The sequence below is a fragment of the Mustela nigripes genome, chromosome 12 (assembly GCF_022355385.1).
Source record: "Mustela nigripes isolate SB6536 chromosome 12, MUSNIG.SB6536, whole genome shotgun sequence".
Lineage (NCBI taxonomy): Eukaryota > Metazoa > Chordata > Mammalia > Carnivora > Mustelidae > Mustela > Mustela nigripes.
This window is the reverse complement of record NC_081568.1, coordinates 50,429,922-50,448,079: the sequence shown is the minus strand read 5'-3', so window position 1 is coordinate 50,448,079 and position 18,158 is coordinate 50,429,922. Positions and strand designations below refer to the sequence as shown.

Genomic DNA, 18,158 nt, shown 5'->3' with positions numbered 1-18,158 from the left:
ATTGGAAGGGGAGGTGAATCATGAGAGACTATGGACTCTGAAAAACAATCTGAGGGGTTTGAAGTGGTGGGGGGGTGGGAGGTTGGGGTACAAGGTGGTGGGTATTATAGAGGGCACGGATTGCATGGAGCACTGGGTGTGGTGAAAAAATAATGAATACTGTTTTTCTGAAAATAAATAAATTGAAAAAAATTTTTTAAAAAATACCATATATGCAAACTTGTGGGATGAAGCTAATACTTTCATTATTAAAAAACAAGAATCCAATTCAAGGAACTTAAGAGAAAGGATCAATAAAACCAAAACGGAGTTCTTCCAAACCCTAATAAAAACTAATCTCTGTTACTCAGCCTTAAAAAAAGAATGAAATCCTGCCATTTGCAGCAACAGGGATAGGATCTAGGGAGTATATGCTAAGCGAAGTCAGTCAGTCAGAGAAAGACAAATACCACACTTGTGCAGAATTTAAGAAACAAAACGAACAAGCAAAAGAAAAGGCAAACAAAGAAACAGACTCTTAACTATAGGGAACAAATTGATGGTTACCAGAGGGGAAGTGGTTGAGGGATGGGTTAAATAGCTGATGGGAATTAAGGAGAGCACTTGCAATGGGCACTGGGGGTTGTCTGGACTTGTTGCATCACTGTATCACACACCTGAACTAATATTGTACTGTATGCTAACTGAAATTTTAACTAAAAAAACTAATCTCTGGCAAACCTGATCCAAGAGAAGACACCAAACACCACAAAAATATGAGAATGACTGGTAATTATAGATAAAATTTTTAGGTATGTTTTGAAAACTTAAAACAAGTTGGTAATTTCTTTACATGTAAAATTTACCAGAACATAACCAAGGTCATTTAGCAAACCTGATTAAATCAGTCAACATTAAAGAAATTGGCTAAAATAATCCTGATACCAAAATAGGCACAGAAAGTTCAAGGAGAGAAAATTATAGACTCATCTGACTAAATGAACAGAGATATAAAAATTCTAAATAAATTATTGACAAATTAACTCAGAAGTATGTGAAAGCTGAGAAAACCCAACCAAGGAACTTTCATATCCTGGTAGTAGACCACAAACTATAAGCTGATGCCACCACTCTAGAGAGCAGTTTGAAAATAGCTGGAGGTTGGGGCGCCTGGGTGGCTCAGTGGGTTAAAGCATCTGCCTTCAGCTCAGGTCATGATCTCGGGGGCCTGGGATCAAGCCTCGTATCAGGCTCTCTACTCTGCCGGAAGCCTGTTTCCTCCTCTCTCTGCCTGCTTATGATCCCTGTCTGTCAAATAAATAAATAAACTCTTTAAAAAAAAAATTAGCTGGAGGAGTTTAAGTACTCACCTGCTAGGACACAATTCCACTTTTAAGTATAATGCACCCTGGAAATACTTTTACATGTGTATATACAGAGATGTCTTTCAGAATGCTTATTATAGTATTGTTCCTAATAGCAGGAGGGGAAAAAAGGAAAAAGCCTAAATATTCATCAACAGGAAAATAAATTGTGGCATATTCATATAATAGAACAGTTAAATAATGAAAGCCAGATCCATCAACAAAGATGGCATTCCAAAGCATTAGGTCTAGTGAGAAAAGTTAAAGACGCATTCATAAACATGTATGTATAAAATATGCGTAAGAATGGTGAACCACTGAATTTACATCCAAGACTGAAGAGAGAACATTTGCAAGGGAATCATGGGTACTTTAATTGTATATGTTAAATTTCTTTAATGAAAACTGGAGGAAATATGACATAGTTAAAATTGATAAAGCTGGATGTTGGGTATATGAGGTATACTATCTGTTTGCTTGAAATATTTTACAATTTAATTACATTTAAATAAAAGAAAACTAGCTCAAGACATTTTCCAAGAGGAATTCTACTATCTACCACCCTCTTAACCACCAGATTTTTTTTTTAGTCCTTCAAAAGGCCCTGAAAAGTACAATCAGGCCTCGACTGTGTATCGCATGGGTGATGAACTAAAGATTCTGTACCTTGATTCCTCAGCCCACCTTCTCAGAGCACTGCATGCATCTGCTTTCAAAGACCGGACCTTTTTCTTTCACTCCCCATTCAGCAGTATTAACCCGCCCAAAGCATTTCTAGACCAGCTAAACCAGTCGTTACTTGTAATTTCTGGTGCTCTTGGAAAAGGAGTCGGTTACTAAAAATCATTATGAGAACGTGTATTGCCCTTTTGAAAGTGCTCGAAGCCAGACACTCTCTTTCTTGGGTAGAAATTTAACATGAATTTTAGTAACTGTCAGTTTTCACTGACATGACATTCAACTACAATAATGACTTGTCTGCTTTGAAAGAGGATAGAATGAAAATATGCAGTGGCAATAAGATTGAAGTCAGGAGGGAGGTAAACAGAGTAAAGTGCTCTAAAGCCCTTGTATGATTCAGGAGTAGGGAAAAGTAGTTACATACTTTAGACTATGGTAAGTTAAGATTGCTTATTACCATTTATTGAGTAATCAATGAAAGAACAGAAATGGAGTACACAGCTTTCAAACCAGTAAAGGGAGAAAACGAAATTGTACAAAATAATCAAGTTTAAAAGAGGATAAGAATGGGTAAAAGAACACAAAAATAGGACAAAATAAGATCGGACAACAGGACACACCATTGCTTTGAACATGAATAAACTGCCAGCCACATGTGGAAAAAATGGATTCCTCACACCAAACAGGATTTTATTTATCTAACATTTGAAAAGCAGAGTATATAGGCAGTGAAACTACAAAGAATGGCTTGTAAGTATCACCAAATTCAAGGGTGAGACAGAATCTTTAGGGGTTCTTTAAGTATGTTCAAATTCTGGGTGATAGAAGTATTGGTGGTATTTGGTGGTATTTGCTTCTAATGCTCCATTAAACTGCATGGGTTTTTTTGAATTTTTTATGTGTGTGTTGCATTCCCCCTCAAAAAAAGTTTAAAACAAAGTTTGTGCCATGATTTCACTGCCCCCGATCTAAGCTATAGTTTCAACAGTGTTTACTTTTCCTTTCCTTCCACAGACCATTATCCACGGGCTTGTTCTCATAGGCAGCTTCCTGATGTATTTTGTGGTATCCCTCGTTTACAATGCCACCTGCGTCATCTGCAACAGTCCCACCAATCCCTACTGGGTGATGGAAGGCCAGCTCTCAGACCCCACTTTCTACCTCGTCTGTTTCCTCACACCGGTCATGGCTCTTCTCCCAAGGTTTGAGCACATTGATTGTTTTCTTCCTAGAACCACAAATGTTCCCCCTCCTTAATAAGCTATTTTCCTAAGCCAAGAGTCAGGAGTTTGACTCCTGCTGGGAACCTTGAGACTGTTGTTTCAAAAACAGGGTATTAGATCAAAGAGAATAATGAATTAGAAGGCAAATAAGAGGGACTCTGATCCCAGGTCAGCCACAGAGTAGCAAGTCACCAACTGGCATGGCCTCAGTTGTGACACCTATAAAATGATAATTCCTGCCCTACTGTCTTACAAATTTTGTTGTGTATAAGGGATCGTTTGGAAAAGTTCCATGGTCCTTTACTAGCCCAGGAGTCTCATAACTCTAATAACTATAGGGACAGGCACACAACTGCAGCAAACCAGGTATAGTACAGACATGGGGAGAAAGACCTTCTCAGCTTCTCCCTATCATTGTCACCACAAAAGATCAAGTCTCAGCATTCCAGAGCTTTAGACTTCTTTCAAAAATTCAAATTTTGCATGAAATAGCCCACTTTTTAACATAATTAAAATTTATTACATATAAAAAATATGTATTAGCCAATAAAGCATTCCAGCCCAAAGACTATTTCTAACATTTCTGGCCTAAACCTGCATTTTACTTTTCCAGAAGAATAGCAACAACAATGCCTTGCATTTCCTTGAAGCTCATTCTTGCTACACACTATCTAGCACTTTGTTTTGCTTTTGCCATTAACTAGATGTTAGGCAGAGCTATAGTTCTAGGGCCACTTGCTCATGGGACAGCTAAGTCCCAGGAAGGACCCTAATGTTTCTATAAGTCCACCAAAAACCACAGTGGGAACGAACTGGATTCTCCCAATTTTGTGGCCAGTGTTCTGTTCCGCAGCCCATACTCGAGTTAGAATAGTCAGTGAACTTGAACATGTACGTGTGTGCAGGACTTAGCCCCTCTCCATCCTTAAGATCTCACCACTCTGAGCACTGAAATTCAGCCACCTTATCATCATAAACTGTAGTAAACAGACTATCTCAACATTGTGCAGAACTTTCTCTAATCCAAAATTAGAGAGCCGTAGCCAGTCATACTTCTTTTAATAAATGTGGCAACTTGCTTACCTAGGTTGGTCTCCATTTCTTTGTCCTAAGCCAGCTCAGAACCTTGATTTCTGATGTGCCTCTGATGCAAGGTTGAAGGCTGAAGATACCTAGATAGAAACACAAATATCAGTTGTATTCTGAATACACTCTGTGCATGACCTCCCTGCTTGGCTCCTGCTGGTCTCTACAGCCTCATTCCTCCCTCAATTCCCTACTTCAAACTTTGGGCTTCACACTACCAAGCTTCTTTTACTTCTCTGAAGGCCCAGGTCTCCTCACCTTCTTGCTCTTATTCAGGCTGTTCCTTCTATTTGGAATGTACTCTCTATTACCAAACTTCCTCATCTTTTGACATTTCAGACGTGACCAATTCCAACCCTTCCATGATTTCACCCACCTTCAAGTGGAAATACATTCCGCTCTCTTACATGTTCGCCTCACCTGGGTGTGTCTCTGTCACTGCCTGTAGCCATTTGTTATAAATCGTCTATCTCTGTGTGATCATTAATTTCTGGACAGAAGGTATACTCCTTATCCTTATATTACCAATACTTAGCACAGTTCCTGTCACATAGGCTTCATTCTGAGACAAATGAGCAATCCAGGTTAGAAAAGAAAGGGGAATAAAAGAGGACCCTTTTTCTTAAGAAACCTGCAATCCAACAGACAATTCCAGTAGAACTGTGACCATAATACAGGGAAGTGACAAGTTTTGAAAAAGGGCCTGGAGTGAAGAACAGGAAGCAATTAAAAACAAGTACAAGCCTCAGAGGATGTATTGCCCACCCCACCCCACCCCTTCTTCGGCCCAGCCCCTTGGGAAAGACCATTAAGAATGTGGGCTCATGGAAAGGGGCATCAAAATGTGGGTTAAGTACTTTTGTTCACACTTTTGGGTTAAACACAAGTATGATCACCACTAGCCAAGGACTGAGCCCCCCTGTTCCATATCATGTTTAGGGTATGGAAAGAAAGTCATCAGCCTATATTCTTTGTCTTACCCTTGGGTGGGAAACACCTAGAGCCAAAACCAGTCAGGTTGCTGAGGATATTTGACAAGTATCAAGACTGTTGACAACTGTTTTTGAAAAGACAAGCCTTCAGCATTAGAGCTTGTTATAACAGATAAGGGACAAGTTAGGAAAAAGTTAACAAATATTTGCTTGCTAATTAACATAGCGCACAAGTTAAATCTCTGTTCTTTTTCATCATTTACTAAGAAAAGCAGATATTTCCTCTGATAAAGATTATTTTAATAGTTCCAAGGACTATAGACTCATAATCTTGGAAAAATAAATGTTTTGTATAGAAATCTACGTGAAAGAATGCCACAGAAAACTACTCATTCACTTAAAGTTGTAGGCTACATTTATCATAATGGTGATTGATTTCACACACCAAGCTTGTGATAATTGGGCCACTAGCTGTGACCTCACTTATCTTGGTCTAATTAATTCAAGCAATATAAAAGAAGTGTACAGATTCTCTTAAACTAGGAACATGTAAATTATTTTACAGATAAAACAAAAGAAACTACTGCACTAAGTTTACAACACAAAGCAGTGTCTTAATTAGCTATAAGGGAGGATAACTATCCTTGAACACTCTTTCCTTGGCTTCAGTAACACGACACTGTGTTGGTTTTTCTCCAACTTCTTTGCTTCCTTTGCTGGTTCGTGTTCTTGACATAGTGGATGTCTAGCCTTGGTCATAGGTTCTTCTGTCTTCTAACTTTATATTGTCTCCATAGACATAGCAACCACTATTGTGAAGTTAAGTATCATTTTTAATAGATGAATCTCCAGTATAAATTCCTATTCCAGTATAAATTCCTCTCTTCTGAATTCCAGATGTATCTTTCTAGCTACCTATCATCACCACCATGAGGCACGTTTACTCTGAGGAAACAGACATCTGTAATTTAATTCATGATCCATCCTCTATCAACAGCACCACCATCAAAGAAATAGGTCTCTTCCAGAGTTCTCTCCATCAAATGCTACCCACTTAGGACCAGGACAGAACAAACTCCTGGGAGTTATCCTTAATACCACCTATCACCTCATATCTGACTTGTCAGAAGAACAGATGGGTTTAGCCCCTAGAATTTATCAAATCCATCTACTACTTCCATTTCTAATCTTTTTACCCCAAATTACTTCAGCAGTCTCCTAATGGATTTGCTCTAATCCATTATCATTGTGTCAAAGTATAATCTTGTCATCTGTTTATGCCCCACCCCCCACCCAAGAGCATCTCAAGGCCCTCACAATAAAGCACAAAAACCCAAGATATGGCTACAGTCCCTTCCTGCTCTGGCCCTACCAAACCCTCTGTCTCATATTCCCCAACTCTTATCCTCACTTTCCATACTGCAGCCATTGTATGCAGGATTTTGTTCTCATCCCCTCTTTGCCTGACTACCTCCTACACCGTCTCTCAGTCCTCAGCTTAAATGTTTTCTTCTCAAGGAAGGGCTCTCACACCAGATCAGGTGTTTGACACTTTTCATTCTCTCTCCATTTATAAAAGTCTATTTATGTGCTACATAAAAGCAAGAACCTTGTCTTGTTCACAGTTTGATCCCTTTGGGCCTGGCTTATTGTAGGGCCTTTACAGGTATTTGTTAAATAAATGGATGGAGAAAAGAAAGTGATAACTTGAGGGAAAGGCTTAAATTTCCAAGAAATTGAATCTTTCCTGAAACATATACATGGCCACCTGTACTGCCTCACTGGGTGAGATGGAAAGAAAAAGGGAAATTTTATCTTATTCCATTGGACCTACTGTTGTCTTCAGAAACCCTTGCCCACTGTGAGGTCACCCTAAAGCTTTTGGACAATAGTGGAAGGATGGAGCCTTTCTATAAGGCTTTAGAAATAAAACTTTTTAAAGAATTATTTTTGGAAAAGACCATGAGTGTTCTCCTGACCAGTTGAATTACATTTTAGGTTAAGAAATTGACACCAAAAGAGGGAGCATGAATTGCCCAGTATCATGATGTGATTCTTTGTCCATACACCATATAGTTTTACTCACCACTCTACTCCTTTCTTCCCTAAACTTGGACTAGAGAAAAGATTCAAACACAGAGACTCCCAGAGTCCACCTTCAACTTGGCAGAAACAAAGGAACACTTGAGTTAACCATCAGGGAGGTCATTAGGTCCTCAGTTAGGTCAATTAGGACCTCACTTAGGTCCTCAGTTTTTTCATCTAGAAAATAGTGATAATACGGTGATGCTGTCAAGTCAGTCCATAGATTCAGGGAAAATATGTATTTAGAAACTACTTAAAAATTAGTTCCACAAAGGGTTGATATTACAAAGCAAATACATTTACCTGAATTAGAATATCCCAGAAATAGAATGGACCACCTTCACATGGTAGATAAAAGCCTTGGGATCCAGAGTGCTCGGTTCTGATCACAGCTCTGTCATTGTGTGGCTCTGGACAAATCACTTAATCCCTTGGTGCCTCAGTTTTACTCATCTGTACACAGGGGAAACAAAAGTACACACTGCACAAGATTGTTGGAAGAATGAAATGAGTTAATATCTAAAACACTTAGGATAGCTCAGACACACAATAAATGTTAGCTATTATATTTTGTTGTTGTTGAATCCCCCATTACCAGAGGTACCCAGGCCTAGATTTGATAGCCAACAGTCAGGACTGTAACAAAGAGGATCTTGCCCTGTGTGGGGAATTGGATTCTAAGGCCCCTTCCAATGCTGAAATTCAAAAAGTCCACAAAAAAAAAAAAAGTACTTTTATTGTGTTGTCTCCCACCAGGTACTTTTTCCTATCTCTACAAGGGACTTACGGGAAGTCCCTGATCTTAAAAGCTCAGAAAATCGACAAACTCCCCACAGACAAAAGAGACCTAGAAATACAGAGCTGGAGGAGCAGACGGAGGCCTGTCCCTATTCCTGGAGAGGCTCAGCGCACCCACCATCCAGTGCCACCTGTCCCAGAACAAGACTTCAGAGCCAGTAGCCCAAAGAGCTCTAGCCCTCCCAAGCGGAAGTGCAAGGAGGATCGGGTGCTACATGGAGAGAAATGCAGCAGAGACCATCTGAAGGATCACCCATGCCCAGGGGACTCCTCAGCTAAACCCTCATCCAGGGAATACCCTCTTCTGGGGCCTAGCAGAACAATGGCTTCAGGAGCCTACTCAAGCGGTGGACAGATTGATGAGGACAGGCCCTTAAGCAGGGGCAGTCATCGCCGATCCCAGAGTTCAATGACCATATGAATGGCCTGCAGAAATCTGTACAAACCCAGAGGAAGCCACCCAGTTGATGGCCTAATTAACCCATGAATCTTCCTCTTCATGGAGGAACCAGGCTTGACTTCCTTGGAGAAAATGCTGGCCCCAAGGGCTTTGACAAAGGACTGGAAACCAGTCAACCTCTAGCTTTCTCCGGCTGCCAGGCAGCACATCACGCCATCGAAATTTTTATAAGAACACTATGTTTTTAATATATTGAGTTGTTAAATATTTTAGCCCAGAAACATTGCTGTGACCTTCTAGGTAAGTAGAGCCAATGGCCAACACAACAGGGCCATAATTTTCCAAGATTCCAAGAGATCTATCTACCCAGGCATTCTCTTAGGATATGGAAGTTTCTGAGCTTGTCAAACCATCACCTCATTTTATTATGCCAAAAGTTAAAGTTTCAGAAGAGACCCATATACAAAGGTACTTCATCTTGAGTGTATTGCAGTGGTAATTATGTCAAGCTTAACAACACTTTCATTCATAGAGAATTGGGCTGCTTTCTGTCTCTAAGCCAAAGAAAACATCTAAAGATTAAAACTAGGTTTGAACTGAGTGTCACAGACACTTCTGAGAGTTGTAGGTCCATAGCTATTGTAAGAGGCAACAACATAAGCATGCAAAAGTGAATGGGTGCACTATAGACCCCAAGCTTTTGCTAAAGGACCATATGTCCACAGTCAGTACCAAGAGAATAGGAGCAGTACTATTTAAGCTATTTATTTATTTTTGAATGGAAGTACTCATCCTTATTCAGATCTAAGACTGGTAGACCCAGAATAAACCTGTATGATAGAGAAACTCTAAGCCCAAACAAGGACACCTCAAAGGACAGGTCCAGTATTAAACTCTATCATTAAGCTTATCCCAGATTCTTCCCAGCTGGAAGACACTGGCCCATGCTTCATTTATATTAGGGAGAGTCAGAGGAAGTCTCATTTCAGAGGTTAAGGGATTATGGAAACTTCTTATTCCTAGAGGTTACAAATGCCAAAATGTACAAGTGCTCAAAACAATGCTGACATGAAAGAATGCATGATAGAATTCCAAGAGGCTATCAAGAGAATTCAGGGCTATTATGGACAAGGACAGTGTATCCCTAGTCTTTAGGATAAGTCAGACAAGGCTACTGAACCCTCTCCTCCTTAAAGTAGTACCTGTATATTAAGCAAAAACCCCTGTATATTAGTGATGGATGCAACAGGGGTGACGAGTCTTTGAGCCAAAGAGTCGTAGCCACCACAAGTTAACTTATCACTTGAGTAACTTCTCAGCAAAGATGCACAAAAATATCTCAACAATCAAATTGGACAGAATGAGCTCATCCTCTGAACTTCCTGTGGACAAGCCTGAACTGGAGGGATGGTTTAAAGCATTGTGTCCCTGGAACCAATACACTGGATCTCTTTTACGGACTATGCCACATAATGATGCCAATAATGGTCAACAGGAGAATCCTATATGCTGATTGCTAGAGAAGGAGCAGGTGAACACAGCAGGCAAAGCAGTAATGATAGGAATTGTTCCAAATGAGAGGATTGAGCCAAAACTTGGATCTTGGGGTCCCTGTTTTCCCCATTTGATTCCTGCCCACTCCCGCAAACCAGATTGAGAGCAGTAGGCTGTTTTAGAGAAGAACAGAGTAGTGGGAAGAACACTGGCCTCAGGAGATCTGGGTTTGAGTCTTTGCTTCTGTACTCTCTAGGAGCCAAGAGCCAGGAGCCTTGAAGCAAGATGCCACACCTGCAAATTAGGTTAAAACTGCCTTACCTTCCAGGTTTGGCATAAGGATCAAGTCAAAAATACGCAGGAAACATGTAAACATTTTGAAAGTTGTAACACCCTCAATAGTAACACAGGGATTTCATTTCAGAGCTAAGGGGAAACAAGGTAATAGGAAACTTGTGAAAATGACCACTAAACCTATATGTCAAACCATACCCAACATTGTGATGTTGTGTTCTTTCTTGCATGATCAAACCATCCCAGATTGCCTGGGATTTTCCAAGTTTTAGCACTGAAGGGCCCTCATCCTAGGAAACTCCTCAATCCTGGGACACCTGAGACAACTAGTCACCTACTCTTGCCCCTCTTTGAAACCAAACTAGCTGTGACCATCCAACATGCCATCTTAAGGGAAAAGGTTATAACAACTTTTCCTATAACATTATGCTAATGATTGTACTTAGTATACTTTTATACTTTTATGACCTTTTACTGATTGACTGGAAATGTGTTATCCTTTATGAGAAAAAAAATAAACATTGTTTTCCATAATTGCCTGCATTTCTGAGTACCCTCTCATCCATCCGTCCATCCTTCTTGCATTCATTCATTTATTTAGTAGTCTGTCCATCCATTTATCTCTCCAATAAACTTCTGTTAAGCTCCTAGTAGGTGCCTGGTCATGTGCTGTGTGCTGTGAGAAATTCAGTTCCTATCTTAAAAGAAGCTCATACCTTGTCAGACAGAGTATCAAGAACATGTTTGATCTAACAAGAGAGTGTGACACAAACCAAAATGGCTATAAGAATTAGAAGCAGAAGCACCCAGAGTCTCCTCTGTCTGAAACTCTAGCCTGGCTACCCTCCTCTTGATGGAAGCTTGACACCAACCTCCAACCCAGATTGATTCAGGTGCCTCCTTACACTCCTTTGGAAAAGATCAAGTGGGTGCCTGCTGTACACAGCACTGTGTTAGGCAGCGAGGATAAAATAGGAGAAAAAAATGGGCCCATCTCCTGCCCTCAGGGGATTTACAACTTAGAAGGGAAGACAACCTAGAAGGGAAGCTAGTAATTAAGGAAATAGATAAATGAGACCGTTGAACTCTATGAAAAGAAAGAAGAATGAAAAAGAAGGGAAGGGTGTTCCCAGAAAAGGCTTTAACCATGATAATACGGCAGGGAAGGGCTATTCCAGATGGAGAGAATTAACTACCAAAGTCCTGAAAAGGGGGTGCCTGGGTGGCTCAGTGGGTTAAGGCTCTGCCTTTGGCTCAGGTCATGATTCCAGGGTCCTGGGATCGAGTCCGGCATCAGGCTCTCTGCTCGGCAGGGAGCCTTCTTCCTCCTCTCTCTGCCTGCCTCTCTGTCACTTGTGATCTCTGTCAAATAAATAAATAAAATCTTTAAAAAAAAAAAAAAAGCCCTGAAAAGAAAGAGTTTGGTATACAGAAGAAGAAAAGAAAAGAAAGGAGAAAGGTCAGAATGACTATAACCTAAATAAGAAAGAGTAAATGCCCCTACGGTAATGTTAAGAGTAACAACCACACTAGCTCACTGTGTGTTTGACACTAGACTAATGTACATCATCATGGAAACCTCACAGCAACCCTCCAAGGTAGGTAATATTATGCTCCATTATTTCAGTTAGCTTCTGCAACATACCAAACCACCACCACCACAAAATGGAGTGGACCAACACAATTACTTATGCGCTCATGATTCCCTGTGCAGTTTGAGGTGGAAGGGCTGGGATCTCCCATCCTCGAGAACGTCAGCCAACATCATCATATGCGAATGAGAACAGAATCTACAAAGCCTCTTGAGACATAGGCTCAGAACTCACATATCATCCATATCACTACATTCTATCAAAGCAAATCACAAGGCCATCCCAGTTTCAAGGGAGTGGGGAAAATAAATTCCACCTTTAATGGGAGGATCTACAAAGAAATTTGAGGCCATTGACAATCCATCACATCCCATTACAAAGGGAGAAACTGAGGCAAGGACAAGCCAAATAAATATGGCACAGTCACACAATTAACAAGTGGGGAGGCAGCATTCAAGAGTCTGAAACCAGAGCCTATACTCTTCGCCACGAAGCTACACAACTGCAAGGTGGGGCTGAACAGGTAGGTAGGAAACAGATGACAGAGGGTCTTGTCTTCTCCACATTCTCCTGAGAAGCAAAGTAGTTCAGTATTCAGTGAGCTGGAATTCCACCCTAACTCTGTCACAGACTGGCCATATGACCCAGAGAAAGACCACACTGGGTTCAGCTGGGTTGCACACCCAGACAAAAGCTTCAGTAAAGAAAATACTAACAGCTAAGATGAACTGGAACTCATGCCTACAACTGCCCTAAAATATCTCCCCATGAGCTGTTCACCTAGCCAGAACTTTCTATTCTGCCCTGAGAGCCCCAGGAGAAATCACATAGGAGCAAATTCTCCTATGCAATCGAAGAGGAGATGGCCCCTCCCTGCACCTCCAACCCAGGCAAGATTTCACTGTTAAAGAAGGTGGGGATTGTGAGCTGGGCCAAGCAGGCCTTTGAGAGCATTACAAAAGGAGCCCTGTCCATCTGAACTTTAGGATGCCCACAATGAGGATATGGGTATTGTCCGACAAGAGCTGAAATCTGGAGCCTTTTTCTTCCAAGGCGTTCTGGTGCCACCTAGCATCAGTGGAGGAGCTGCTGCTTCTGACGACTCTTGCAGCTAGAGCAAGGGAAACAAGATGGAAGGGGAACTGAGCCAGGAGTTGGAGCCAAGATTTCAAGTCTGCTCTGCCAGTGGTGTCCACTGTGACCCTGGACAAATCCCTTCACCAGGTTTCAACCTCAAACTGAGGTTCTCTTGGCTTCCCCCAAACACTCAAGGTAGGAACTGGACTGATTTTAACATTCTGTGGTTCTAAGAGCTATTTGTGGAATGCCCTTGTGCAACTGCAGCCTTTGGTTTACTATTTGTACAACTGTCTCATTCTCTATCATGCATACACATAGTGGAAAATCTCATAACAAAGGGACCCTGCAATCTTTTCTCTGCTGTGTTCCAAGTGCTCAGTACATGGCGATGCTCAACAGTGTTGTGACTCTGGCTGTTGAGGAAACTCATTAACGAGGGCTGGTCTCAGAGGGAGTAGAGCAGGCAGGACAGCAACACTATTTGGGAAGATAATGAACCCCCCAAGCCTTTGCAATGTCCCTGGTTGCCTTTCTCAGATCGGTAGATTGTAAGGAGTTGCAGGGCCAGGGAAGCCACCATCTCCAGCTGACAGGAGGAAGCTAGAGCTAGGACATCTCTCTCCCTCACACAGGCTGTAGACTCACTCCAGGTGCTGAGGTGTCTAAGGAGTGGGGAAGGACAGCTTTAGCCTCCTATCTCCTCCATCAACACCTCTCTATCCCCAGCCACTTACTCTTTAAATAAAGCACCAAGTCGAGTCTCCAGTACCCTCCTTCCATGCATATCACTGTGTCTAAGCTCCTCCTCTGTCAATATTTAAACTGCCACCATCTGTGCCCTGACTCAGTCTGTCTACAGGAGAGGCAGCCTTTCACAGATCAAGCCTGGGGAAAGACAAGCCCAGGCACCTCAGGAACCAATACCACCTGGAAGGCAACAGTACCCTCAGGGACTGTCCCCAGTGCCAGTTCAGCAAAGGGAGGCTGGCTGACCAATTTTTTAGGAAAAATGTTTTTCCCCCATCAATGTCATGAGCTTTTCTTACCCCAGCTAACCTTTATCCCACAAGATGAGGTGAAAGATATCCCTGCAGATGTAGATGACAAAACCCAAAAAACAGGTAAGTGGATGAGCCCCAAGTTACCAGCTAATTTATATTTAGAGCTGAGACTGGAACTGGGGTTCTCTAAACAATTAGTGAGGGCTCTTCGACCACCTTATCAACCAGAGATTAACTGGCAGTCCTTTCCAGGGCTGCTTGGACATTTAAATCTCAGAATGTTAATCCAAAGGAGTAAAATTTGAAAATATCAGGCCATATGGCAGGTGAGTCAGAGTAGATTTGACCACAGAATCCTTCCAGAACTCCTCATATCACCCTGTTTGCAAAAGGGCAGCCTAGGGTTGAAGGGTAGGGTTATACCAGTAAGTCACCTCTCAGAATTCTCTTCTCCCATCTGCAGGGTCAAAAGTGAGTCCTGAAACCCCTCAACTGCTGCCTCTAAGCCTCTAATCTTGTCTTCAAAACTACCCAGATTTTCTGGGGGCATTGGGAAAGAGAGAGAAAGATTTATAATCTTTTGCCCCTTTTAACAAAAAAGAACTGTTTGAAAAGAAGCATCTATTTGCTTTCCCCATTTATAACAGACCAGTATGTTAGGCAATGAAAGTGGTCTTTCAGGAAGGGGATACAAGACCCCAGGGAAGCTTAACATTTGCTGTGCTTCCAGCCAAGCACTCCTCTTTTTAAAAAGCAAGGAACCAGAGAAGGAATAGAAGGCCCAAAGAGGGGACATGAACTTGCCAGAGACTGAAAATCACCTCTGCTATCCTCAGCTACCCCGTAAGCTCATCCCAGGTGGCTGGAGAATAGTAATTTAGAAGGTCTGTTCCAGGTTGAAAATGAAATTTATGGAGTACCCTTTTACCAAATGGTCCCATTGGTGCCTCTCCCAGTAGGACCTCATATCACTCTCCTGGCCCCATTAATCAGTTGGCTCAGGATAATCAGAGGATATCTTTAGGGCATGCTCTTAATGAATATCATGACCAAATGAGGGAGCTTGGTAACATAGTTTAACAGCATTGTCGGGGTACTTCATCATTAAGAATAAGCAGGCATGGGAGTTCAGGCAGAGTGGCAGACCAGAATGGTGGCAGGGGCAAGGGAGCATAGACACCTTTTGTCAGAAGACCCTTTCTTTAGAAAGCCCTTGTTTCATCCCTGGAAGTGATGGCCTACACATCAGGTGGCTCTTGGAACAATAGGACAAACTGGGAATACACCTCATTTTTTTTTTGTTCCCTGTAAATGCCAATACTTTTTTTTTCCATTCTGCTCCTCTATAAAATGAAACAAGGAAGCCAACTAATGTCTGATAACTTTCCCAAGTCAACAGACAAATATGTGGCTGAAAGAGGAGATTCAGTTCCAAGATGCCCAACTTCAGGGCCCAAAATATTAACACTTCTATAGTACAATGAAAAGAGCCCTGACTAGATTTAGGGTTGGGATATCTGGGTTCCCAAATCTATAAATTTCTTATTATAAGACTTTTCTTCCCTTATCATTTTCCATCTTTAAAATTAGGGGGTTTGCATGGAGACTTCTAAAGCCCCAGATTTTTCTGAATTCATCACTCTCACCTGTAAAGAACACATACTCAGTTTACTCTTAAGTGCCCTTGAAGTTTTCACTCAACCTACCAGTAAGAAATCTTTTTTCAAGTAGATGAGTTGGAAACCAGAATAATCAGCTCTCGTACAGGATAATTAGAGCCACTAGCAAGTCAATTGAAGACCTGCTGACTGGCTAAGCATCAGAAAATCACAAATACATGTTGGGGATGGAGACCAGAAAAAGTAAGCAGGTGGTAAAGAAGAAATATGAAAGATGTTAAGATAAATCCCAAAGGAAGTAAGCAAAAACTGTGTGTTCTACTTATGCCCCAACTCCTGAGTCCAGCATACACTGGGCCCCCATCACTTTATCCTGACCTGCCTTGCCAGGCTCAGAGCACCTGTTCAAGGGAACCTAATTGCTTACCATTATAAACACACTGTATACTTTTCCAACTTCTGTGCCTTTGGTTGAGCCAACTCCTCTACCTAGAATGCCTGCTCAAAGCCTGAATCTCAAATTCAGCCCTCTAGAGACCACTTCTTCCATAAAGCTATCCCTAGTCACTGAACTCCCAAAGCTCTCGGCACATATCTTACAGTATTCAATATAGATACTTCTCGTTACTCAGGTCTTCCCCCCCCCCCCTTAATCATACTTGCTAGAATGACAGAGCCTGAAGTGACAAGTCCTAAATGACTCACCCCAGGGCTAGAATTAAGCCTTGGCTAATGATAATAGTGGACCAGCTTATAAGAATGTTCTTTCATCTACTCCTGACTACAAATTCAGGAGGCAGAGGTAGGGAAAGACATTTCCTCTGCCTCTCCCCATACCAGAATATCTCTGCCTCAGCCTCCCACTTCTTCTCTTCCCCAAAGGCAAAGACCAAAGGATGATCCAATGGTCAATGTTCCAGAAAACTCAGTAGTTCTTGAGGGCCTAATCTTAAAACAGCTTCAGAAACATTCTGGGCTCTCCTGTCTCTCTTCCATTTCCTCTTTCCATGAGGTCAAACACTACAATTAGGCTAAGTGTTGCTTCACAGGGAAAACCAACCTCTCTTCTGCTCCCTTATCCATCTTCGACTTTGGGCCACTGGGCTCACATTTATAAATAAATGATTTTTGTTTCCATTCTGCTAATGTTTCTGGTAGTACTAGTACAGGGAGAAGGAAGTAGACCACTGGGAAAGTGAAGGACCACCAAGGGGAGATTAAGTGATTGTCCATGTGGGCTGCAGACATTCTTGTATTCTAGGTCTATGATGACACCAAAATACCATCAAAATTTCAATTGGCATTTTTTATTTCCATTTTACAGGTAAGCAAACTGAGACTCAGAAAAGTTGGGTAGCTTATACAAGATGCACTTTTTTTTAAGTAGCCTCTATACCCAGCATGGAGCCTAACGTGGGGCTTGAACTCAGGACCCCAGGATCAAGACCTAAGCTGAGATCAAGAATCAGATGGTTAACCAACTGAGCCACAAGGCACCCCTCCAAATAATGCATTATTTTTAATAATGATGTGCATCAATAATGCATTAATAAGAGCGAGAAAAGCTATTCCAAACCCAGACCAGATTCCCAGCCTGCTGTAATTACCAAAGACCAGGCTGGCCTTGTTGCTAAACAGCACATCCTGTAATTTTCCACAGTTCTGTCTCCCAGACTCTCTCAGGGTCTTAGTTTATACCTCTAGCCATTTAAGATTCCCAGCCTCCTTTCCTCCCAGTTTTCCATGGGAATACCCTCCAAACACACATAAAGCCTGGGAGAAGGATTGGCATCCTGAAAGACATGAGACATTGGCTTAGCTCTAATTACAGCTCTAAAAGCCTGTGCTGTGCCTAGTAGACAAACCATACCAGAAGCACATTAATTTTCTGCCCCAGCTGGCTCCCACCTTGGGAAGGCTTACATTGCCATGCTCAAAGGGGCTCTGTCTGAACCCCTGATGTGGGAGAGATGCACCCATCCCTGCCTCTCTTCTTATTTTTAATTAGAAGTTCCATTAAAACCACTACAGCAATGAGGCACAAACTAGGCAACATACTTCAGGACAATTAGCACACTCCTTGGGGGGCTAAAATGGCCTCAGCCTTGGTCTGGGCAACATAATTGCACCAAACATACAGCCTACTAGGAGGCTCCCATTTTAAGTGGAAAGAAACAATTAGTCACACAATCTATCAGGCAGTTAGATCTGTAGGAAATTATTCAATATGCATAATTTAAAAGTTTTCCAGGGGTTGAGATATATAGAAATTATTACTTGCCTATGACTTGGTACATCCATAAGCAAACCACTATCCCCACCCACACTCACCCCATACTATTAATGCTCTGTGTCTTTGTGTGTAGATGCCTACCACATAGAGTCTAGTTGTAATTATGTGTCTGGATCACTGTAGACATAGTTCATTCCTAAAATGTGGGAAATAATCAGTGGGACAGAGGGGTTATGGAAACCCCATCTACCTCACTGCCACTTTCTGAATCCCCAAGCCACTAATTAAAACCTGCCC

The 18,158-nt window shown here is 41.7% G+C and overlaps 1 protein-coding gene and 1 long non-coding RNA gene across 2 annotated transcripts in view; one reads left to right on the top strand and one right to left on the bottom strand.

Moving 5' to 3' along the window:
- ATP10B (ATPase phospholipid transporting 10B (putative)) overlaps window positions 1-10,949 on the top strand; it is a 169,716-nt gene extending 158,767 nt beyond the window's left edge. The window contains exons 22-23 of the mRNA XM_059417295.1: window positions 3,039-3,226; window positions 8,107-10,949. Coding sequence (XP_059273278.1) covers window positions 3,039-3,226; window positions 8,107-8,569 — 651 coding nt within the window. The 3' untranslated portion in view covers window positions 8,570-10,949. The remainder of the gene's footprint in view (window positions 1-3,038; window positions 3,227-8,106) is intronic.
- Window positions 1-18,158, bottom strand: part of LOC132028382 (uncharacterized) — an 84,713-nt gene that overhangs the window by 5,779 nt on the left and 60,776 nt on the right. Inside the window, exons 3-4 of the long non-coding RNA XR_009407416.1 lie at window positions 7,654-7,803; window positions 4,331-4,419 (exon numbers count right to left, since the gene is read on the bottom strand). This is a non-coding gene — a long non-coding RNA (uncharacterized LOC132028382). The remainder of the gene's footprint in view (window positions 1-4,330; window positions 4,420-7,653; window positions 7,804-18,158) is intronic.